General features: G+C 41.9%; 1 protein-coding gene across 13 annotated transcripts in view; it reads right to left on the bottom strand.

The window, feature by feature from the left end:
- Positions 1 to 3756: 3756 nt before the first annotated feature.
- The window catches only part of Mybpc1 (myosin binding protein C1), an 86645-nt gene continuing 65908 nt past the window's right edge, over positions 3757 to 24493 (bottom strand). For 4 of the 13 annotated variants that reach the window (XM_037196837.1, XM_037196839.1, XM_037196840.1 and 1 more), the window contains 9 exons: positions 22821 to 22874; positions 21765 to 21932; positions 19855 to 19943; positions 17864 to 18059; positions 15518 to 15657; positions 12111 to 12270; positions 10941 to 11077; positions 8192 to 8378; positions 3757 to 4037 (listed from right to left, as the gene is read on the bottom strand). In XM_037196837.1, the coding sequence (XP_037052732.1) occupies positions 3937 to 4037; positions 8192 to 8378; positions 10941 to 11077; positions 12111 to 12270; positions 15518 to 15657; positions 17864 to 18059; positions 19855 to 19943; positions 21765 to 21932; positions 22821 to 22874 (1232 nt within the window). In that variant the 3' untranslated portion in view covers positions 3757 to 3936. Of the gene's footprint in view, positions 4038 to 5092; positions 5134 to 6512; positions 6572 to 8191; positions 8379 to 10940; positions 11078 to 12110; positions 12271 to 15517; positions 15658 to 17863; positions 18060 to 19854; positions 19944 to 21764; positions 21933 to 22820; positions 22875 to 24493 lie in introns of all 13 variants that reach the window. The other 9 variants (XM_037196838.1, XM_037196843.1, XM_037196847.1 and 6 more) reach the window with 6 other exon arrangements.

Raw genomic sequence — 24493 nt, 5'->3', positions numbered from 1 at the left:
CAGTTTGGGAGGCAACTAGGCAGTGGGACCAAGTCCTGTGCTCATTGCATGAGTTGGCTGTTTGAAACCGGGAACTTATGCAGGGACACTTGGCTCAGTCTGGGAGGAAGGGACTGGACCTGCCTGGACTGAGTCTACCAGGTTGATTGCAGTCCTCGGGGGAGGACTTGTCCTGGAGGAGGTGGGAATGGGGGGTAGGCTGGGGGTAAGGGGAGGGCGTGGAAGGGGGGAGAATAGGGGAACCCGTGGCTGATATGTAGAACTGAATGGTATTGTAAAATAAAATAAAATTAAAAATTAAAATTAAAAAAAAGAAAAAGAAAACCAGATGCTTCTGATGAATGCTCCCCACCGCCTGAATCCCCTCCTTGCTTTTGACTAGCATTCCAGCCTTCACAGGCTCTGACCACATCCTAATCTCAGCTGAGAAATAGTTACAGAGGAGAGTATATGGCTCTTTATCCTCAACAAAAGGCTAGAATGTTAGGTCTCAAGGAAACTGGGACCACACTGGAAAAGATCGCACCTTGCTATCCTGGCTACTCCCACTGCTATCAAGGTAGATGACATCCATACCCAGCAGACACATCACTTCCAGGTCAATGCATCATGGGTGACATCTTGGCTGCAGAAAAATGGACCATCACCAAGGCTTGTGACGATCCACCAAATATAAGGCTAATATGGGTTGTAGAGTAATAGTGTTGTTTTGTCTGGCTATGCCCCCCCCTGTACCCCCCGTTCTTTCATGGGATACATGTTTAGATCTCCTCTTAAGATCAAATTCAAACTTGCCATAAATGTCTCCCAGGTCCCAGCCACCACTTTGTCAGGTGGACATTCCTTCCTTTACTCCCCAGTTGAAACTGTTTGATTTGCATATACTGACTGGTTGCATCCTTGCTTGCCTGTTTGGAAGATGTGTATCAATCCCCAGATTCTGTATCTTGTTATCCACATTCCCCTGGGTGTATGTTTATGAGCATCCAGTAGTGGGAAACACATGCATGCATGAACACAGGCCCTTCCAGTCTCCATGTTAGGGGGAAATTGCACAATCCTCCTCTCAGCACCCTCATATGGGACGAGGAACAGCAGGATCTGCTCTAGGTGCCACTGGTATAGTAATGGCTGACATTAACTTCAGAAACCTAGGACTCCAGATGACCTGAGATCTGCCTATATTAGGGAAAAAACTGTATTGCTAAGCTAGAAGAACAGGGACCCAACACAGAGCCAAGGTTTTGACTCAGGGTGTAACTCAAGGGGGGAATGCGATGGCTGACATTATGTTGATGGCTAACTTTATGTTTAAAAGCTAAAATTTCTGTGCTTAAGAGAATTATAAAGCAAAATTAGACTTCTAAATGTTGAAGGCTGCTAAGTGTTAATTTTTGTAATCATCTGGTCTTGTACAACTTTAACAAAACTACTGTTTCTGCTTCTGTGAGCAAAAGCTTGCTTTGCACAAGATGACATTCTGCTTGTGTGTAGACAGACTGCCACTGTGTTCTTTGCCCTTAAAAGCCCCTGACTGAGGAGACTGGGTGCTGTGTTTGGGAGTCCCGGGTGTAGACCTATATATGAATACAAGACTCCCCTTTGTTAAAATGTAATCATGGTCAAACTGGGAAATCTCTGAATGACCCAGACGCATAACACTAATAACACAGATGTTCGCATAAGGATTGTATATTATGACAGTCAGCTCTTCATGTCCCTCATTCAACTGCTAGGATAGTGAAAATATTCAAAGAAAAATTATGTTTGTGCTGAACATTTGGGGGAGAGCTTTTTCCCCTTGTCATAATTCCATGGACAGTAATGTAACAACTATTTGCTTAGCATTTGCATAATATTTTTGCTTATTTTGTATTGCAGAAATCCAGAGGTGATTTGAAGTATACAGAAAGAGGCATGTAGATTAATGTGAATACTCTGACATTTTGAATATAGGAAACTTGAGCATCTGCACATTTTGGTACCCACAAGGAGTCCAGAAACACCATGTGGAGCCTCAGGGACTGAGAGACAACTATTGTTTTGGAATGATTGTGAGTATAAGAGCAAGGCTACTAAGAAATACTAATACCCAGGGAGGTAGCATCACCAAGCAGTCAGGAAAGACAAAGAGGGAGCCATCATAGTTTAACCATAAAACAGTTTCCTCCTGAACTGTCCAGATGCATTGCAACCACCTAGACCATCCATCTTTCCCTTGGCGAGTCCAGAGGACCGCTCTCACACCTCCCCACTATAATTTGGAAAGGGAGAGGAGGAAATGTTTTAACATCTCATTACAGGATGCTGTGGTGGCATCTGCAAGCAACAATTTACTCAGCCTTTGGGGGGACAAAAGACAGAATAGGTGTGGGGGGGCATGTAAAAAGGATAAAGAATAATGGTGTGGCACTGTGGCTTCTGCTGCTTTAACTGGAACTCAGGAAGAGTGCTAACAAGATTAAGGAATTGGCCGGGCAGTGGTGGCGCACGCCACAAGGGAGGCAGAACCAGGTCGATCTCTGTGAGTTCGAGGCCAGCCTCGAGTTCCAGGAAAGGCACCAAAGCTACACAGAGAAATCCTGTCTCAAAAAACAAACAAACAAAAGTTTTAGGGGGTGGGGGAAAAAGATTAAGGAATTGTTATATATGAATTTAACAACAACTTGATTAAAAAAATAGTTAGCTATCACTAGGACTGGCTGTTTAGGCAAATATGGTGGATGGGCTTAGGAAGTTCTCCCAGGGGCATTATGGGAATCAGACCCAGGTTTGGTAGCATCCTGGCCCCAAGCCATTTGCCTCAACTTTGTCTGAAAATGCGACTCCAAATGTATAAGCAAATATGCGTCATTTCAGCATATGTACAGCAAATTGATGTGCCATTTACTAGATACATGTTCCTTAAAAAAAAAAAAAAAAGCCTGAAAGTTAAAGTTAAGACACCGTCTATTAAATTTAAACAGGGGAAGAGGGCACAGATCCTTGTGTCAAGGTGGTCTGTGTGAAACAAACAAGCTTGCTTTAGAAAAGTAGATTTAGAAAAATTTATTAGGGCAGTGGTGGCGCACGCCTTTAATCCCAGTACTTGGGAGGAAGAGACAGGCAGATCTCTGTGAGTTTGAGGCCAGCCTGGGCTACAGAGTGAGTTCCAGGGGTGGGGGGGAAAGTGTAAAGCTACACAGAGAAACCCTGTCTTGGGGGAAAAAAAAAAGAAAAGAAAAGACAACAAACAAACAAGAACAGAAAGTTATCAAAATTTAGGGGGCTGGAGAGATGTCTCAGCGGTTAAGAGCACTGGCTGCTCTTCCAGGGGTTCTGAGTTCAATTCCCAGCAACAACATGATGGCTCACAACCATCTGTAATGAGATCTGGTGCCCTCTTCTGGCCTGCAGGCATACATGCAAACAGAACACTATACATAATAAATAAATAAATCTTTATAAAAAGAAAAAAAAAAAGAACAATTTATTAAAGCCAAGTTTAGTGTTTCACACTGGTGACCCCAGTATTCAGCCTGTGTCAGGATGCTTGCCACGACTTTGGGGCACACAGTGAAAAGTCAAATCAAGAAAGGTGGGTTTTCAGAATTCCATTATGGTATATTGTGTTGTGATTTTTACTCTGGGAAAGAAAAGCATTTACAGATACTATTATAAACTAAGATAATGGCTTTTCCTTATTCTACAGCTAGCCTTTTAGTAAAGTACAGTGAACGAAGCCATACGATAATGAACAAAGTGTGACAGAAAAAGATATTTTGTTCGCTATTTTTAATTAAGCAATCTGTGCAAACAGTATTTTTTTCTTTCTTTCTTCAAGGTTAGGAGGAGAGAACATGACCACACTTGGGGGCCGGGGGGAAAACCAGAAAACGCCTTCTCTTTTCAACCAAATTTCAGAGCACTGGTGTTTATAGAGGCAATACCCAGCCCTCAGTATTCCTCAGGATTGCTTGATTGCAAGTCTCGCAAATATGAGTCGATTATGTTCGGAGGTACGCCCTGCAGGAGGAGCCTGCAGAAGGACAGCCCACCTAGAGAAGACAAAATGGAGAAAGCGGAAGTTAAAAACATCCACGGAAAGATCACCCAGAGGACACTCCTGGACTAGCTGCCTGCAAAGGGGGTCACTTTTGTTCTTATGAGCTACAAAGACTCACTCAGGCCCTACTTGAAATCTTCTCCTGGTTCTCGTGCATTTAGAGTTTAACGTGCTTGGCATCAAGTTCCTGGCAGACCCGTAGTAATTTATCCCCTACTGTTGTTCCATCTTGATTTAAATTCTCAGTGCCTTGAGAGTGCATTGCTCTTAGAGAGTTCTCTTCAAATGATATAACGCTTCTGACTGAATGGCTGTAGGTCACCAGGGGAGCCACTTCCCAACTCCTTAATGCTCTTTTGAATTAAGCACGGAATATTCTGATTCAAGCCCAGTGGAGAAGAAAAATATTTGCTTTAGCTTTGGCCATTTATAAACTGCAGAAACTAGAGCTAATGCCTTCTGAAAGTGAGAGAAATGCCAACTAGTATTTCATACCTACCTTATGAATTTCTGTTATATTGCTTTAAAAATCAAAGTATCATTCAAGAGAAAACCCACGAAAGCCTGCACTACCCTTTATAACAAATGCTTCACTTCCTGCTAAAAGATTTATGACCAAACAAAAGCAGCATGCTGTTGGAACAATCTTAAAACTTCTTTAATGCAAATTTGAGAAACTCATTCTCCTTAATAAAAAAGAAAACAACCAACCATGTCACATATCTGTAGAAACGATGCCACTTATATACATGTCCATTCCTTGATGCAAAGAATTCAGATGCATGGGTCTCACTCATTTCATCTACATCAAATCCTTTGATTCATGCTCTACCTCATTCAACAACTTGCTGCATGTCCAGAAGAAATGGTTGTGAAGGCTCAGTATTAGATGTTAATGTCAAGACCCAGAAATACCAATTAAAACTACGAAGTTAGCAGGCTCTAGTTTCATTGGATTACGTCATGGAAATCATGCCATACTCCACAGGCCTGGTATGGCTTATGACATTCATAAGCTTCATATGCTAAAGCCATATGAAAGCTTACCTTAGTGCAATATACATTCAGAAATCCTTACTGTGCTACAACTAAGGAAGAGAGAGAGAGAGAAGAGAGAAGTTGTAAGAATTAATAAAGTGCTAACATCAAAGTTGAGTGTATGTTGGAGGTGAAATTATGGTCACGATTATGATCAGGTGATTTCATTAATCCTTAGTCGGGTGAATGACAAAGGAAAAATAGAGTGAAGGGTGTCACTTCAAGAGGATCATTAATACATAAAAAATTAATAATAGGCATAACCACTTTGCTAGAATAGGTAGCAAAGCTAATCTGACTAGTGAATGTTTATGGTAAGAGCTTCCAAACTGTTAGCTTAAAAAAAATACCCTACAACATATATATATCGTGTTTTTCAACAAAAGAAAAACATAGACAATATTTTAAAATGTTAGTGTTCATATATATATGTTGAAATTCCAAAAGGCAAAATTATCAAGTATAACTATTGAGCTAGTGTATTTTGTAATATTCTGTTGGGACGGATTATATGTAACTGGTCTAAGTCTTAAACTCAAGCTATAGTGATTGTCTATAGCCTACAGTACTTCAAAGGAAGAACTCTGATACTTTATTTTGTCTTTAGTGCTGACATTACCTCTACATTCAGAAAGCAGATACTGTAAATTCAGATTAGATCGATATCGGAGTTTAATTCAGGTTGTTTACCTAGTTCCAAAGAACTCTTTAATTAGCTCTTCCAAGTGAGAGTGGGTCATACACATACAATAGGACCTTTTATATGTAATACATTTATCATAAGCCCTAGACTTTTCCTTCCTTTTAAGTTCATAAGCATCTGAGATAATTGGGATACCACAAAGATTTCCAAACTGTCCAATACATGAATAGGTTAGGTATCCCACCAGTGAGTTGGCAATGGGAAAATCTTACAAGAGAGAGTCTCCAAATGTCACACCTGTCTTTGCATCTTCCTTAAAAATGCACAGAGCATGCTCTCTTTACAACTTAGCAGGTGAGAGGTGCTCAGTTTCTGAATTCCATCACGAATAGGAACTCCCTATGCTGGAAACGATCTTCAAGGACCAACCTATCTTTGTACACTTGAAAAATAAAGACATTAAGTAAATGTCCTTGTTTCTAAAGGTTTTTTTGATAGTCATATATAAAATGAAGGTTTCCTCAAATGCCACTTTCTGACTTTGTTTATGGGGACAGCTGGTCTGATATTCAGTCTTCTGAAAACAGGTATTGGTTCTGCATTAATTAATATCCTTGGATAATTTGCCTTCCTCGTTCATGGCATAAACGTTGTATGCCATGAGCTGCTAAGAATCACAATTAAAAGCAAACAAGAAACTCAAGCTTTACATGCAAAGTGCGTTTTCATGTAAGAGGAATGGAACGGAAAAATCGAAATATCCAGTGGGATGTGAACTTTTTGAACCTGTTGCTGCCCCTCCATGGAGACTGGCTGTCCGGGGGTATCTACTCCTTGATAGATCACTGCAGAATTAGAATGTTTGTACCATATTTATTTATTCTCAGTTGATATTCTTACCTTTTAATACATAGCTTAGTTCATTTATGTAACCCCTTATCAAATAACAATCCGATGATAAACAGTCTCAGTCTTGTTTTTAGAACCAAAAGCTTTTTATCAAGAAAGAAATCACAGTTGATACCTTATCATGACTTACTTATATTTTCCTCAACATTAAATTCAGTCTTTACTCAATTTACTATAACATTTCTAAAAACTGTAACATTTACATGCATAATCTCACTTATTTGTGTGGAAAGCTCCAGATATTGAACCACTTATGAAATTATCATTTTATGCCCTTAACATTTTGTTATTTTCAAGGCATGACTATAGGATAATTTCTTATTTTGCTTTTTGGATGATGTTAGAAATTTATAATAATACCTTGAAACAATAAAGCTAGAAGTTTAGAAACCAGATGAGTTATGTGTGGCCTAATGTCAAGCTAAGTGTAGTGGTTAAATTTGTAAGGGCTTCCTCAATAGCAAGCTGTGGAATTTTTTATTACTATCATAGGCCTTATGCTTATGACATAGAAACATTTCTCCTATCACTCAATCCTGAATTACCGTATACCTGAGGACAAAAATCATAAGAGAAAGAAAAGTATTAAGAGCATGTTATTGTTCAAGAAGGTTCTTATACTCTATGCTAAACTTAGGAGGAAAAGGTTTTAAAACATCTTTTAAAAACATCTTAGACATTTATCATGACTATAAAAAGCATATTTACAAAGCCAACTTTTTTTTTTTTTTTTTTTACTTTTAGGGTCAAATTGTTTCATCATAGACAGACAGGGAAAATAAAATACTTTGGTTATCAGAGGAGAGAAATGAAATACTGAGTGAAAACACATTAGAGTCCTATTGTCTGGTATTTCACGGTGTCCCAAAGCAGGTTTTGGTTGTTAAGAAAAACTTAAGAATAAACTCTTGTCAATTAGTAAGAAATGCCATTAAGATGACTATGCTAAGATCCTTATGTGTTTTTCTTGGTTTACATTAGTTGTGACGTTTCTTAAATGGAATATAAGCCTATAAAGAAAAATCCCTTAGTAATGTTACAATACAGGTATGCTGTATCCTACACACATCAAACCCTGAAGTCACAACACTGCATATGTATGCATATGTGTGTGTGTATACATGTATGTATGTATATATGTATATAAATATGTATGTATTTGGATGTACGAAGTCTCACAGCTTACTAAAAACAGTGTGATTTGCTTAACTGCGATTTCAGCAGACAAGCTCTTATACCAGGCTTCCATTTACAGACGGACTTATGTCACCAAAGCAACACCGTTTTTCACTTCATTCATTCTCACTCTGCTACCCACCTACATTTCACTGAAATTAATCTTCCTTTAATTAACGTGAATTTTAAAATAATACTAAAACAAGTTAACCCAGATAGTCAAGGATCTTAACAAACAGCATAAACGCCCAAGTAGAAGTATCCCTTCCCCATCAATTCTCGCCACAGCATCCTGCCAAGTAGTCTTGATTTTGCATTGAGAGTTTCCTTACGCCACATCCTTTCACTTAAGCCTACAGCTGAGATCTTAGGTGACATACCTTTCACCTCCAGTTTGCATTCGATCTCCACTGTCCCGAGGTCGTTGACCGCTTTGCAGCAGTAAGTGCCTCCATCATAGGGACTAGGCTTGCGGATCTCCAGGGTGCAGACTCCTTGGTTGCTGAACATCCTGTATCTTGGGTCATCCACAATAGCCACTTTGTTTTTCATCCAGGTGATTTTGGGCTGAAGTCCAGATTGAAGAAACTCAAGTCAAAGCCTGTTTGTAGGCAGCGTGTTAAGAGCCCCTCTGACCCAGGGTTTGTATGTAACATGTTAAGAGCCCTTCTGACCCAGGGTTTGCATGTAGCATGTTAAGAGCCCTTCTGACCCAAGTTTTACATGTAGCATAGTAAGAGCCCCTCTGACCCAGTGACAGGATTTTAAAGAATGGATTAGGAAGAAAGGGTATCTAAGATGTAGACAACAACTTGGGTCCTGTTTGTCTCAAATTCTATTCCATTGGAAGGAAAGCAAAGGGGTTAGCTCTAAAGAAGAAAGCTGGAGTTAGCTGTGCAGAGGACAGCTCGAGAGCAATCTCCCCAGAAGGATTAAGTTGCATTCCAAATTAATCTACTCGGGCACAAAATGTTCTGTCAGAAAATAAATGAATTCTAAGCCTCTGATGTCCTGCATGTGTGCTTGTGGATATGCTAGTTTGATTGTGAAAATCATTGCACAGTGCACATCAAATCACGTTGTGTGCCTTGACTATACACGTTCTTCGACAATTATTTCTAGATTAAGAAAAATTGACCTACAGGTTTGTGATAGGAATTCGTAACAGAGTGTATGTATATACTGGGTATTTTCAGAGAATTCCCAAACAGTGCCATGATCATCTGATTGTCTCCTCTTTCCCCCAAAGAGTCTCTAATTCTGAATAGGTTACATATGCTCTCTCAGCACATCACCTCCCCTCTGACATCGTATTTATTGTCTGGTGGTAGGAGACCCGCTCCGGCTGAGTAATACAAGCTCAGCAAAGCTCTAGTCGCCCAGAAGGTGCTTGTGTGCTCCTTGACCCCTGGTCTACATTCGCAGTCATTGACCTCCCCTGCTTTCCTCCCTTCTCCTTCCCTCTGTAAACATACTCAGCCTTGACCTGCTCTCTCCCACTCCGCCTTTATTACCTTATCTCCCTCAGATCCCAGTCAGAGCCTTTGCTGTCTTTTACGCAGCCCTCTCCCGTCCTCCACCTTTCAAATGAGACCATCCCGAGGCGCACATCCGGGTCCTTGGCTTTTTACTGCCTTCCCTTCTCAATGCTATATATTCCTTGGCAGAGCTTGAGCTCTAAGGGGCGGTGTGGAGCACCTCCGTGCTGAGACTCCCCAGCTGAGAGCAGCAGCCTGAGCCTGCCTTCTAAACTCGGGGTTAACATTTCTATTCCCGGGTGGAGGTCCCCACATCACATCTGCTTACACATGAATTCAGCACCTTCCCCCACGCTCCTCCTGGCTTTTCCCTTTGCCTTACCCCGTTCTACCCAGACACAGGCCACTGTCACTGCGTTCCATTCTGTCCCAGTTTTCAAAATTTGAGCATACTTTCCCTTGGTGCCACCCAGAGATAGAGACCACTATGGACAACATTTGTTAATTCTTGCTTTTAAACACCAACAACACCGGGCGGTGGTGGTGCACGCCTTTAATCCCAGCACTAGGGAGGCAGAGGCAGGCAGATTTCTGTGAGTTCGAGACCAGCCTGGTCTCCAAAGCGAGTTCTAGGAAAGGCACAAAGCTACACAGAGAAACCCTGTCTCGAAAAACCAAATAAATGAATGAATGAATGAATAAATAAATAAATAAATAAATAAATAAACAAACACCAACAACAAGAGACTTGAGAACCTTTCTAAGTGTCCTCTATTGAATGTGATCACCCAGTTTTAGCACTCTGCACCCTTAGCAGAGCACGTTTTATATTCTGCCCTGAGTGTGGCAGGACATTTGATCACATTGTGAACCCAGAGACTGTGTTACTTACTGGGAAAAAAAACATGTTTCTAGTTATGGTTTGGCTCAGCCTTAGCACACTCCTTTCCATTTGAATGTTGAAAACAGGATTAAATAAAGTCAACCATAGGTCAAGAGGCGGAGCAAGCACCCAGTTGACAGGAAGTGAACATAGGATTATTAAGAAAAAAACCATAGAGAGTAGGAGGGAGCCAGGAGGACAGAGAGAGACACACAGGAAGTGGAGGGGAGGGACATGGAGTTTGAAGGGAGAGTTGTTTGAGGCAGCTGACAGAAGGATCTTTCTGGGACGGAGGAAGGTCAGCTGGGTGCTTTCTCAGCCTCTCTGAGCAAGCAGGCTTTCTCCCCAGCATCTGGCTCCCGAGTCTTTATTGATAAAATTGAACATTGGAGATTTTGTTAAAAACAACACCTGAATTATCATGTGACATTAAGTGTGTTAGAGACCTCTTGATGAGTCAACATGACCATCGAATTTTTCCAGGTAGAACAATATCCCCTCTGCTTACCTCTTGCTTCTTTCCTGCAGTTTTATTTCTTTAGTGGCTGTCTATTAGTTAATTAAGACGTATACCCCGTTTGTTCCTACTAATTTAAATACTGTAATTATTTATCCACAAACCCCACCTTCCTTCACTCTCCCCATTCTAGAAAGACACAGAAGTTGGAAGGCCGGTTTATCGCTTTGCTTGCCATTATAACAAGGCAAATATAAAAAGTTTTGGAATCAGTTCTTAAATTTCAGTGATTTGACAGTAAAACACGGTACCTTAGGATTTCCTCGGACGCTGCAGTTCAGGGTGGCATTATAACCAGCGATGGCGTAGGTGTTCACCAAAGGCTGAGTAAACATGGGAGCCTCCGTGAAATCAAAGTCTCCATATACCGGATTTTTGTAGACTTTACCTTAAAAATGAGTGGTGAAAGATGTTTAAAAAATAGAAGTTGGCTTGAGATGTATTATTCTTGGCATCCTTTACTCATGAGTAAATCTTCCTTTGCCAGGTGGTGGTGGCGCACACCTTCAATCCCAGCACTCGGGAGGCAGAGGCAGGAGGGTCTCTGTGAGTTCGAGGCCAGCCTGGTCTACGGAGTGAGATCCAGGACAGGCACCAAAACTACACAGAGAAACCCTGTCTCGAAAACAAAACAAAACAAAACACAACAACAAAAAAACTTCCTTCACCTCAGAAAATTACAAGAAAGCGCCACATGGCATTTACTCTAACCGGGACACTGTAGCCTGTCACACCTGAGGTAGAAGCCACAGTGGTCATGAGATACTAAACCTAGTGCTGAACAGATAGAGCTGCCCTTCTGAGTTTCTCCATCAAGTGTGTCCTAATGTGAGAATTACAGTGAAGGACTTGAGAGACTTGAGAGACTGGATGAAAGCTGAAATTTAGCCCCCCGTTTCTTTAGAGCGAGTCTCATGCCACGCTACATCGAAGGCGCCCACAATAAACAGAAAACCAGGGGATTTTTCCTATCTGCCTGACATCCACCACGCATAGACCCAGCGACCAGAAACTGGAATGAATCGAATTGGTAAAATCTATAATAATAGTGTAATTCCCCTAGAAAAAAAAATTGCTTGTAGAATTGAAATTTTACTTCGATATTGCTACCATAATTTCCCAGCATATGCTCACTCTTGTTCCCCGTCTCCATATCTCCTCTTTCACTCTTTTGTTTTAAAGTTGTTTTTTTTTTTTTTAAATTGTGTATAGTGTTCTGGCTGCATGTATGCCTTCAGGCCAGAAGAGGGCGCCAGATCTCATTACGGTTGGCTGTGAGCCACTACGTGGTTGCTGGGAATTGAACTCAGGACCTCTGGAAGAACAGCTCGTGCTCTGAGCCATCTCTCCAGGCCCTCCTCTTTCATTCTTTTCCATCGACTCAACCAAGGTCTCTGAATGTCAGTCCACCTCCAACTCACCGTCCTTGGCAATCACAGCACTCTGCTTAGTCATTGTCGCGTCCTCACTGAGGCCACACATGTTTTCAGCAAAGACCCGGAAGTAATATTCATTCCCTATGACCAGCTCGGTAATAGTGGCATTGGTTCGGTGGTAATGCTCGATGACAGTGAACCATTCCTGAAGGGGAAACATGACTATTATTTGAGGAAAATCACCTATTGATTGAATAAAAAGAATGTGTTATCAGGCGGTGGTAGTGCACACCTTTAATAACCAGCACTTGGGAGGCAGAGGCAGGTGGATCTCTGTGAGTTCGAGGCCAGCCTGGTCTACAGAGTGGGTTGTTTAGGGGGAAAAAAATGTGTCATTAAAAAAAAAAAAGCACTAATTTCTATGTTGAGAGCAATGACAATAGACATTTAATATTATATAACTTATCTACCATGGCCTGCACCAATTGAGTCCATTTACATGTGAGATTCATATCATCTACTACCATCTTGATATTTTTCATAGCTGCATCATGTCTGGCATCTATCCACCCATTGATCTAGCAATCTTTTGTGGGACAAAATATAATTACAGAACTGATAATTTATTGTTAAGAGTAATAGATGGAGCTAGATCACTGGAGAAAAATGAATAGTGTCCAGTGATTTTGCCTCGTTTGTTAATTCAGGTTATTCTAGCTGTCACCTCATCCCTGCCTGTTTCTATTGCTGTTCTGTCTGTACCATTTTGGACATGGTTTATGACCTTAGCCCGGGTGTGTTTTCCTCATATCCTTCCCCCCACCCACCTGGCACACACACACACACACACACACACACACACACACACACACACGCTTATTTTACTTGTTTTCTCTCTCAGCTGCAGTGGATACACAATTACCATAAAGCCTGATTTCCTACCCAAGCCTCTGACAGTACCTGGCACCTAGTAGATTCTATACACAAGTAAATATTAAGTATTTAGCAGATAAGTGCATGAATACATTAAGATACTTTTAAATTTTCTGTCCTCCCCATACCGAGAAATATAATTTCAAAGTTTACATTGTTGCCAGTAGAAGGCCACACTAGTCAACGTATGTTTTGTACTACTAACAGAAAAAATACATTTGCTAATAAAAATACACTTCCTAAAGGAAAAGCATTCTCCTTGGAATTTTCAAGGCCGTCATTATCTATAAATTTGGGATAATTTAATACCAGAAAAAAAACATAGTTATGTGTTCATTTATTCCCAAAACTCTTTATGCAAACCTTTATCCTAACTTTTTTTTTTTTTACATTTATTTATTATGTATACAGTGTTCTGCCTGCATGTACGCATGCACACCATAAGAGGGTGCCAGATCTCATTACAGATGGTTGTGAGCCACCATGTGGTGCTGGGAATTGAACTCAGGTCCTCTGGAAGAGCAGCCAGTGCTCTTAACCTCTGAGCCATCTCTCCAGCCCTGTCCTAACTTTTTCATATTGGCTTATCATTCAGTTTTATGTCTTTCATCTTGCCGTGACTGGAGTGCCCCCCAAATGGGAAGTTTCTTTGTCTTATTTCCTTCTTTTTATTCAGCTGATACAACAGTGTTTAACACACAGGGTAAGAGGACAAGCAAGTGAATGTTTGGGCCCACATAGCAGAGGCCACAAAGGTGGGAGGCTGTGGGGATTTGGGAAAGACTGGAGCCTGCAGGCATGAGGAGACGGGGTGACCTTGTCCCCTCGAAGAAGGATTGGTAGAATAAGCACTGTCTGGTCCCTGGTTCTGTTGCTACTGAAATGCAAGAGATACACAGGGCTGCGTCAGGGGTCCCCAGGCAGACTCAGTCACGTGGACTGGCAGGAAAGTCCTGGCCCAGCTGGACTTGGCTGGATATCTTAAGAATAAAACACTGTACCAGCATGTTAGTCTGAGATAATGTGCAGAGACTGCAGAGGGGCCCTCTAGAGAGACTCTGGTGCCTCTGAGTTCTCTGCCAATATCAGGACCAAGGCCGGAGAAAATCCTTTATTGCAAAAGAAGCCTGAGTTATTCAGATTTATCTTACAAGGTTATTCACCCATCGGTCTAGCTCTCAGGCCTTTTGTTTGGACGCAGGCCTGTAGGATTTGCTGAAGGAGGCTGAGGCAGGAGGATCACAAGTTCGAGGCCAGCATGGGCTTCATATTTTAATCACTGGGCAGCAGTGGCACACGCCTTTAATCCCAGCACTTGGGAGGCAGAGCCAGGCGGATCTCTGTGAGTTCGAGGCCAGCCTGGTCTACAAAGCAAGTTCCCGGACAGGCACCGAAACTACACAGAGAAACCCTGTCTGGGGGGGGGGGGATGTTACTTGAAATGCCAAATCTTATTTTGTCATGCAGCACTTAGGGAAAAGAAAGCCATGCTAAAGCCAGTTTATGGAGAGAAGTAGTTTGGAATATGATCGTCTTTTCCACCCCGGCTCCTTCTATGAAGGCAGTATAACTTCATGACCCAAGTTCTTGCTGAGTTCTAACTGTAATACACAGCGAGTTTACACCATTCACTTTGCTGTTTGATTATGGGAATGAAAAAGGTTCTATCCAATGTGTGCCCAAACATTCATTCATTCATTCATTCATTCAATCTCTTACAGGTAGGTCTGTAGGAGGGTATAGCATATAGATTCTTATAGAGTTTTGTTTTTGTTTTGTTTTGTTTTTGAGGCAGAGTTTCTCTGTGTAACTTTGGAGCCTGTCCTGGAACTCCCTGTGTAGACCAAGCTGGCCTTGAACTCATAGAGATCCCCCTGTCTCTGCCTCCCGAGTGCTGGGATTAAAGGTGTGCGCCACCGCCACCCATCACATATAGATTCTTATTCAGCGTTTAGCACAACAATTCTGTTCCTCATCAAGTCTGATTCTTTCAGAGCCCCAATTCCTCATCTATGATAAACCATTATTCCCACAGGGTTGCATCTTGAACACCTCAGGTGGGTTTTTTTTTTTCCTCAGAAACTTAGCACATGATGTAACTTTCAAAATCGTTCTTTTCTAGTTGATGCCTACCCATTTAAAAAAAAAATTTTTTTTTGGTTTTAAGTCCATACCATTTAATGTTTATTCCACAAGGAGAAAGCATTGCATGGTGAATATTTATGGAATGAAGAATGAATTCCCTTTGCCCTTCACCCCCGGCTTTAGACTATCTTAGCTTTAAATAACCAAACAAGATAAGTATCTGTACTTATTTTGTAGCTAAGGAAACGGGGACCAAGGAGGTCAAGGGATTGGTCATGCACACAAGACTTAAGCGGCAGCCCTGGGATTTACTTCAGTTCTGCGACTTGAAAGGCCCCACCTTGCGGGCTCAGCCCCTTGGCTCTTCCATACCCCCGACAGACTTCACCAGACAATGCCATGGCCCCGGGCGGAAGTGACTTTGCCACACTTACCATGCTCTTCTTGTCGGCCTTCTGGATAGTGTACCCTGTGATGGCCGCATTGCCGTCGTCCTTGGGTGGTGTCCATGTTAGAGCAACGTTCTCTCCCCACACGTCCTCGATAGTCACCGACTGGGGTGGCCCCGGGCGGTCTGTGGGATGGAGTCAAGCCGTCACTGTGAGTTCCCATTCCCGTCTAGTCTACACCCGGTTACAGGAGGATAGCCTAACATGCCCTTTTCCCTGTTGCGGGAGGCATTACTCTTCCAGTCTCCGCCATGGGTCTGCACAGAACCCATGCGCCCTTCATCCCAGACAGGGCCAAGGGTCTCTCACTCCTCTTAGCTTAGAAAACCCCTTAAAGTTCAGTGAGAGGAAAACAGTGCTTGGGTTAAAGAACTCAGGTCTCCCAGAGGAAGTGTCTCTTTACTTAACTGGTTCTCAACCTGTGGGTCACAGCCCCCTCGGGGGTCAAATGACTCTTTCACAGGGGTTACATATCAGATATTTACCTCATGATTCATAACAGCAGCAGAACTACAGTTATGAAGTGGCAATAAAACAATTTTTATGGTAGGGGGTCACCACACCATGAGGAACTGTATCAAAGGGTTGTAGCATTAGGAAGGTTGAGAACCAGTGATCTAGTTAGAGAACCTCAAGTCCAGTCCCTGCTAATGGACTGGAAAAAAATTATTGGAAACAAGGCTTCTTTTTGCACTAATAATTAATTAACAGATTTTTATTGTTCAGTGTTTTAGACATTAAACTTAGCATCCTTCTGCCTTAGCCTTCTACATGCTGGAATTCTAGGCATGCACCCCTATGCTGGGTTCTTAAATTCTCTCTGTGTATGTGTGTGAGTGGCATATGTATGTATGTATGTATGTATGTATGTATGTATATGTCAGGGGGGGATACACACATGTGGAAGCCACAGGAGGCTTTCATGTGTTCTCTCTCACTCTCCACTTTACTTCTTTGAGGTAGAGTCTATTCCTGAACCTGGGACTACTGCTTTTCAGCTAAGACAGGCAGGTAGCAAACCACAGCAATGCTGGGATCTCCTTTCACCTCAGTGCCGGGGTTAGAGGCACGTGTGGGACCACACCTGGCTTGCTCTGTGGGTGCTGGAACCCAATCCCAGGCCCTCATGCTGTGTAGCAAAAGCTCATGCCCTGAGACCTCCTAAGTTTACTTACCGATGCTGCAAAAACTACAGAATAGTTTAAGCTGTGTATGTGTGTGGGGTGTGTGTGTGTGTGTGTGTGTGTGTGTGTGTGTGTGTGTGTGTATGTGTGTGTGTCTGTGTCTATGTGTGTGTGTGTGTGTGTGTGTGTGTGTGTGTCTGTGTCTGTGTCTGTGTCTGTGTGTGTGTCTCAGGGGGAGGGGTCTGTGTATAAGGATCACAAAAATGAGAACTAACCTATTTGTTTACTTTCTATGAGTACTAACTAGCATAAACGATCAACTCTTTTTGTGTTCAATTGTTGGGCTCTGTTGGCTTATCTTTTACATTAGGAAAAAGTCTTCACTCTCCACTCTCCACTACAACTGGTGAATTTTGGGTGTGGCAAGAACATTTTATTTTTATTTTTTGGGGGGGGTTTAAATTTTTTTATTAAAAAGTTTTTAAAATTTTATTGTTGTTGATTTCTTTTATCTATCTATCTATCTATCTATCTATTCATTTATTTATTTATTTTGAGTAAACCCAAAACTTATTTTAAGCCACAGTCATCCTAGGGTTCCCCCTGCTACATAGCCTCCCTGGTTCTGTGGGTTGCAGTCTTATTGTGGCAAGAATATTTTAAACTGTCTAGAAGCTACTATGTTTTCTTCAGCATAAAACATACTTTATCATCAGGGAATTAGAAAGTGAAAGCCAGAGAACAATATTAAGCAATGCAGATTGAGTTCACTAAGAATAGTATGTCCACTAATTTTCTTGCACACATGGTCTCCCATTAGTATATTAGTGAAAGTTATTTTGAAATACTAACAAATCTTACTGTTCTTGCTGCTTTTTTCTTTTTTAATCATTCTCTTCTTTCCTTTCTTTTTTTAGGTTTTTTTTGTTTGTTTGTTTTTTGAGATAGGGCCTTTCTCTGTCTATGTATCCTGGAACTTGCTCTGTAGATCAGGCTGGCCTTGAACTCACAGAGATCCTTCTGCCTCTGCCTCCCAAGTGCTAGGATTAAAGGCGTGCGCCACCATTGCCTGGAATCTCTTTTTTAATCTTAAAAATATGTTTGTGTAGAACAAGCCTAACACATTCCTATCTCCCCCCAAATGACAGAGACCGCTCATCTCCATCCTCCTTTGACAGAATGTTCTAGCTCCTTCCCCGAGACCTACCTACGATCTGGATGTCGATGGAGGCGTTTTCCACATACTTGTCCACTTTGACCTGCAGGTCGTACTTGCCAGAGTGGCTCCTCTCCGCTTTCCTAATGAAGATGATGGTATCAGTCTCTGAGTTGCGAATGTTTATTTGATTCTTATCAATTTCTTCCCCATCCTTCTTCCAGGTCAGTTCTGGTCTTGGTTTGCCCTAAAATGAAAGACGGAAAAGTTGAAGGTGAGAAATAACATTGTCTTGGATTTTTTTTTATTTTTTAACATCACAAGAATGACAATGGCTTAACTAATTTTAGGCAAGGATGGAAGATGCCACATCTGGACCTGGTGGTAGGTGACACTTGCCAAGCAAGGCCACTTCAGCTGATGGCCTTCTGTGTTTCAGGTGCATAACGCTTATTATTTTCCTCAGTCTACACATAAACAAGAATCATTATCCTCACTGATTTGGAAAGAGGGGTTATCAGTGATTTGCCCAAAGCCTTCAAGTTAAGAAACTTCTAGAATAGTTCTAGGTGGATCTGCCAGACTCCAGCAGGGTCCAGTGCGTGTGCTCTGGGACCCCGGGACCTACACTTGACTATTGACCACTTAATAATAGCGTGACCTTGGGAAAACTGTTAAACTCTGTGCCTCAGTTTCTCAATCTGTAAGACAAGGACAACAGTAGTGTCCACTTCACAGACTGAAGTCTTCTGTAGACAGCATCAGGGTTCAGCAGCAGCAGCAGCTAAAGCTAATTATTTTCTTACATACTGTGTTCCCCTCCCAGGCTGCTCTAGAGTCTCTCTAGCTGTTGACCCAATTAAGAAATTATAAAATTATAATCTTATCCATAGACACAAGTTTGTTTTTCTTTCCTTTCTTTCTTTCTTTCTTTTCTTTCTTTCTTTCTTTCTTTCTTTCTTTCTTTCTTTCTTTCTTTCTTTCTCTCTCTCTCTCCCCCCCCTCTTTTCTTTCTTTTTTTTTTGAGACAGGCTCTCATGTAGCCCAAAATAGCTTCAAGTTCCCTGAGTAGCCTAGGATAGCTTTGAATTCCTGATCCACCACCCCCCCCCCCTTTATCTTCTGAGTTAAGATTACAGGCATGCCCCACCACACCTGGCACATTTGTTCATTTGATATAGACCTTGTTATGTGGATCAGCTGTCTTGTTATCCGCCTTAAACTCATAGTGGTCTCTCGGCCTCAGCCTGCTGAGCACTGTAAGTACAGGCATGAGCAAGGTGTGTGTGTGTGTGTGTGTGTGTGTGTGTGTGTGTGTGTGTGTGTGTGAACATGTGTGTGTGCTTGTGAGAGAGAGAGAATGACCTAAGTTGACTATTGTTTTTTTAAAAAAAAGCCAGATTAGCTGGGTGGTGGTGGTGCATACCTTTAATCTCAGCACTTGGGAGGCAGAGGCAGGTGGATCTCTGTGAGTTCCAGGCCAGCCTGGGCTACAGAGTGAGATCCAGGAAAGGCTTCAAAGCTACACAGAGAAACCCTGTCTCAAATAAATAAATAAATAAACAAATACATACATACATAAAAAAAAGATTAAAAAAAAAGCCAGGTTAATCTTATAAACAGCAGATTTTGCTAGAGTGATTATTTTGCAATGGGCTTGTATTTCAGTTAGTGACATCAAGATTTCAAAGTAGAGTTCTGTTTGTTTGGGAGCCATTGTGGAAACTAAGAGAACGTTGTTTTGTTGGGTATGAGCACCTGAGTGCAGACAATCGTGTCACAGACTGCTGGGCCACAGAGACTCTTGCAGCATTTCTTCATCTCCTCTCTGATATCCCTGCCCCACCTGACTGAGTCTTCCGGCATGATGAGGTCTCTGCGTCCAGCAGAACTGAAATCTGAAAGGTTTATGGCATTTTCCACTATTGACCTGATCTTTCTGGGGCATTCTGACTCATGATGAACTTAAAGGCTGGACCTCCTCCCTCCACCTTTTCAACTCGCCAACCTGGAGAGACACGGTAAGAGGTTTCGACTCTCACCTGGAAAGGGATAACCAGATTGACGGCTTCTCCAACCCGGCGGATGTAAGTCTGCTTCAGGTGCCTCGGGATGCGAATCTTCGGCGGCTCTGGGAAGGGTGGAGAAGCACAGTTGTGCAATCAGTACAGCAGCCTGGGAACGGCCTTTCGTAAGCGGAATGGCACGGTGCTCATGACCCATCCGTGACCCATGATCCCATCTCTTCCACACAATTTTAGATGTTTCACAGTATATTGAGCAAATTTGGTCCAAACTGTTTTCTTTAAGCACAGATGCCATTTATCTATCTATCTATTTGTAGGTTTTTTTTTTTTTGACAAGATTTCTCTGTGTAGTTATTTATTTATTTATTTATTTTTTCTAGAGCTGAGGACCAAACCCAGGGCTTCTACCACTGAGCTAAATCCCCAAACCCTGTATAGTTATTTTTAAGATGTATTTTTATGGGATTAGAGAGATGGCTCAGCATTTAAGAGCGCTGGCTGATCTTCTAGTGGGTCCTCTGTGAGTCATCTTTGATTCCCAGGACTCACATGGTAACTCAAAACTGTAACTCTAGTTATAGGAGATTCAATGCTGTCTTCTGGCCTCTTTGGATACCAGGCACAAACATAGCATCCTAGCATACATACAGGCAAAACACTCATAAACATAAGATAAAGTAAAATGATAAAAAAGAAAGCATTTGAGTACTTAGAGAACTAGAGGACAAGTAATCCCCCTGCCTCAGCCTTTCAAGCAGGGCATATAGTACTATAACCACATTTAATACATGATTTGTTTGATAGGTATTGGTCATTTGGAAACAATTACTGTATAGAATTGTGGGGATCTTCTGAATGCTTACTATTTTATTGTATACTATTTTAAATTTTTATTTGTTGATAGGACCACTGTATCAATCAATATTTTTAAGTATTCAAAAGCTGTCGATGCATGTCTGCAAGTCTGATGACCTGTGTTCAGTCCCTGAAACCCACATGGTGGGAAGAGAAAACCAAGTTTTGAAAGTTGGTGTCCAGTCCAGAAAACAAGTTATGGGCTTAAGGACCAAGATTAATGCAATTGACATTTGTTATGTTTGATTGACAATACTCTGAGGCAAAACTAAGCCTTCTCTTTAACTGTGAGCACATAGAGGGGGCGTAGCTGTCATAGCTCTTTGCCACTGACTTGATTCATGTCAACACACCAATGGCTTCCTTTATACCATCAGGGCAGACGTAAGGACGTTGAAAGGGGCCCAGATGTACCTGTGCCATCATGAACATGGTTGTGACTTGGCGGGCCCTCTTGAGCTAGAGTGCAGGTGCAGTTCCAATGCAGTTCCTTCAGGGCATCTGGCCAAGTCATTGAACTGCTCTTCTGAGTACTAAATTGTAACATTTTATATAAAATTTATATAAAAACTGACCTCCTACACTGCCTAAAAAACCAGTGTTTTGTTAATCTTTAACTCCCAGGAAACACACCTAAAATATCAAAGGAGTGGCAGTAAAAATAAATTTTAAGAAAGAGGTGTGTGTGTGTGTGTGTGCAAGCACGCGCGTTGCAGAAGTCAACCTTGGTGTCATTCCTCAGGACAATATGTCCACCTTGGGCTTTTGTTGTTGCCTTGTTTTTTGAGGCAGGATCTCCCTGGCCTGGAGCTTGCTGATTGGCTAGGCCGGCTGGCCAGTGACCGCCCCCCGCAAGGATCTCGCTGTATCTGTCTCTCCAGCATTGGGATTATAGCATATCACCCTGCCTGGCTTTCTTATGTTGGTTCTGGTGACCAAACTCAAATCTTCATGCCTACAGGAGGGCTTTACTGACTGAGTCATCTCCCCCGCCTCCCTAGAAAGAGATTTTAAAAGGTAAAAGCAAAGAGTGGAAAAGGCAGAGTAAATGTAAGAGCTGTACTACCTACCTATAACTTCCTTCACAAGAATGGGCTGAGAATAATACTTGGGCTCACTAGCACCAGCTGCGTTGATAGCCTTCACACGTACGAAGATCTTTGCGTCCGTGGGGAGGCCATTGATGGTGAACTTCGTCTTGTCAATCAGGTCCGTGTTTGCAACTATCCAGTCCTCAGCTAAGACCAGTGAAAGAAAAAGAAAAGAAGCAGGAACAGTATTTAGTGAGAGACGCCATCCCAGGCCATCACAACCAACTCCAACTTAGCATTTCACATTCACACTTAAATCCTTCAGAAAGAACATGATTTGGACTAGACTCAGGTTATGACTATTTAAATACCTGAGAAAATGCCCCCAAATTGCTAGCATAAACAACAGGAAGTATTAAATTAGACTCTGTTATTTCTGAAAAAAATAAAAACAAAAAACTCTTACTTAGGAATAAAGTGCCCTGAATAATAGTAAGTGCTCTCACTAATTTTGTAGCAGCTTTACTCCAACTTGGTTCCATACTGCTCGATACAGTCTTGACATTTAGGCCTTGATAAACTTTAAAGTTCAGAAAGACAGGAAATTGCCCTTCTCATGAAGGAAAGGCATTATTCTTGCCACGTGGTCTGTTTTATCTCAGCTGCTTTGTTATCACAAAGCATTAATGTGAACATAAGGAATCTGACCATTTGCATTCATGAAGAAAAGCCAATTCCATTCATAAAGAGGAAGGGAGGTTCATGAGCTGATGTCTCATGAGTTGGTACAACCCTTTCCTTTAACCAAAAATTGGGTTTTCCTTTTCAGCAATTGGTAGCTTTGTCTACACTCTATAATATCAAAAGACTTTAAACCCAGCATCCAGGACATACAATTATTTCAGCTTCTAAAAGTCAGAAATGACCACTGGGAAAAGAGAAGTCTTGGATCCTAATGAGAAAGTCACCCCTTTCCCCCCAACTCTAAGGACGTCTATGTGAAGGTGGTGGGGAGGTCCTTCACGAAAGGTCATGGAATATTCCCAGATATGGTTCAAAGAGTAAGAAAGTCCGAGAGCGTCACAGATACTTTACCTGGTAGATCATACGCAGCCTCCCCATTTTCATTAGACTGTTTTGCTGATGTACCTTTGAGAATCCGTCAATAAATTAATTAAAGACACCCACTTTCACACCAGAAGAATATTGCATCAGTAGTCAGCATTCTCTGTTAGTAAAGTATGCAAAGTAGACAAAGAGACCCGTCTTCGGAGTAGTGACGCAAGAGACCAGACATGTTAAGGGGGAGGCAGAGCTTCCTCGGTGCAGCCTGTGGGTTTGGTCTACAGGCACCTGCCCCAGAGAAGAGAAGGGCTAAGAAAAGAGATGAGGAGAGAGGCTGGGACACCTCCACAGGCGGGAAGAAGAGCTAGAGAACAAAATAAGACCTCAAAGGAAAAGGAAGAGTCGGTTCTGGAATCCCAAGGGAGCAGTCTGTTCCTCTCCAGTTCCCCAGGAAGCAGGATGCTCACTCGCATGGTGGGACTTCCTCCCTCGAGTCTAGGAGGACACTCTAGCACTGTCTTACTAGGACTCAGCTGTGCCTTAACACATTCTGGTAGAAATGAAGTCAGCCCCAGCAGCTCGGGGAGCAGCCCTGATTACCAGGACAATGAACTCCGCATCGAGAAAACAAACTGGACATTCCTGTGCCCCTGTATTCCAAGTAAAGGGCTCACGGGGATGGTTTGGAGCTTGTCCCAGTGGTTTGGAATGATGTACCTTTTTTTTGGTACCAAGGAGATGAGCTGGGACAAGGAGTCCAGAATGACTGCCTCTGGGGACCTTGGCCTCCCCCTCTCTTTTCCCAACCCTATCAGTACTAGAAGGGAGGTTTGACGTCTTGACAGCTGAGAGGGCGTGTGGATGATAAAAATTACTCATGACTTTGAAAGAAGATACATCTTTCAGCAAACGGTCTGTTCGATAGTTATTGCGCTTGTTTCTTAGGCAAGACTCAGTGGATGCGAAAGTAAAAATGAGAGATGAGAAAACACACAAAAGAACAAAGAACAGATCAAAGAGAAAACAAGATGAAAAAGATGGGAAGGGAACAAAAATAGCTTGTCTTTTCACGTCTGAGCTACCTCAACAGAGGGGAACAGAAAGCAAGTGATGCCTGAGGGGTGGGGGCAGGAAATACATACATTATTTAACGCACGAGGTCTATTTTAAGAAAAAGATGAACTAGAGTGAAGACCACAAGAATAAAATGCTGCAGGCAGTAAAAATAAAACAGAAAAGGCAGAATAATCATAAAAAAAAAAAAGGCACACAACCTTATGTAAGGAAGACGTTTACAGACTAAACCTGACATATCCAAAAGCATCAAACACTTCAGAAATTAGTCCGGAGAAGAGCAGCCATTAAAAGAGAATGGAGAATCAGGCAGCGACATTAAGAAAACCAGGAAAGACTATGAGGAGAGAGAGAGGCGTTATGAAAGAGTTTCCATAGAAAGCTAATTCCGACATGTTATGTGGCAAAATATATACATAATGACCGTGTACATATACATATGTATATCCTCATATACATATATATCTACACAGACCACACACAAAATTATGTAAAATACACTTCGTTGTATTTTATCTAAGGTGGGTAACATCAAAATGACAGGCATCTATCATTTTGCTGTATCTTCTTACTTTTTAAACCTATCAGAAAGAAAAGAGTAAAGAATTTGCTCCATTTCATACACATAC

The sequence above is a fragment of the Peromyscus leucopus genome, chromosome 18 (genome assembly GCF_004664715.2).
Source record: "Peromyscus leucopus breed LL Stock chromosome 18, UCI_PerLeu_2.1, whole genome shotgun sequence".
In the NCBI taxonomy this organism is placed as follows: domain Eukaryota; kingdom Metazoa; phylum Chordata; class Mammalia; order Rodentia; family Cricetidae; genus Peromyscus; species Peromyscus leucopus.
Note: the sequence above shows the minus strand (reverse complement) of the source record. Positions and strands in the feature narration are given on the sequence as shown.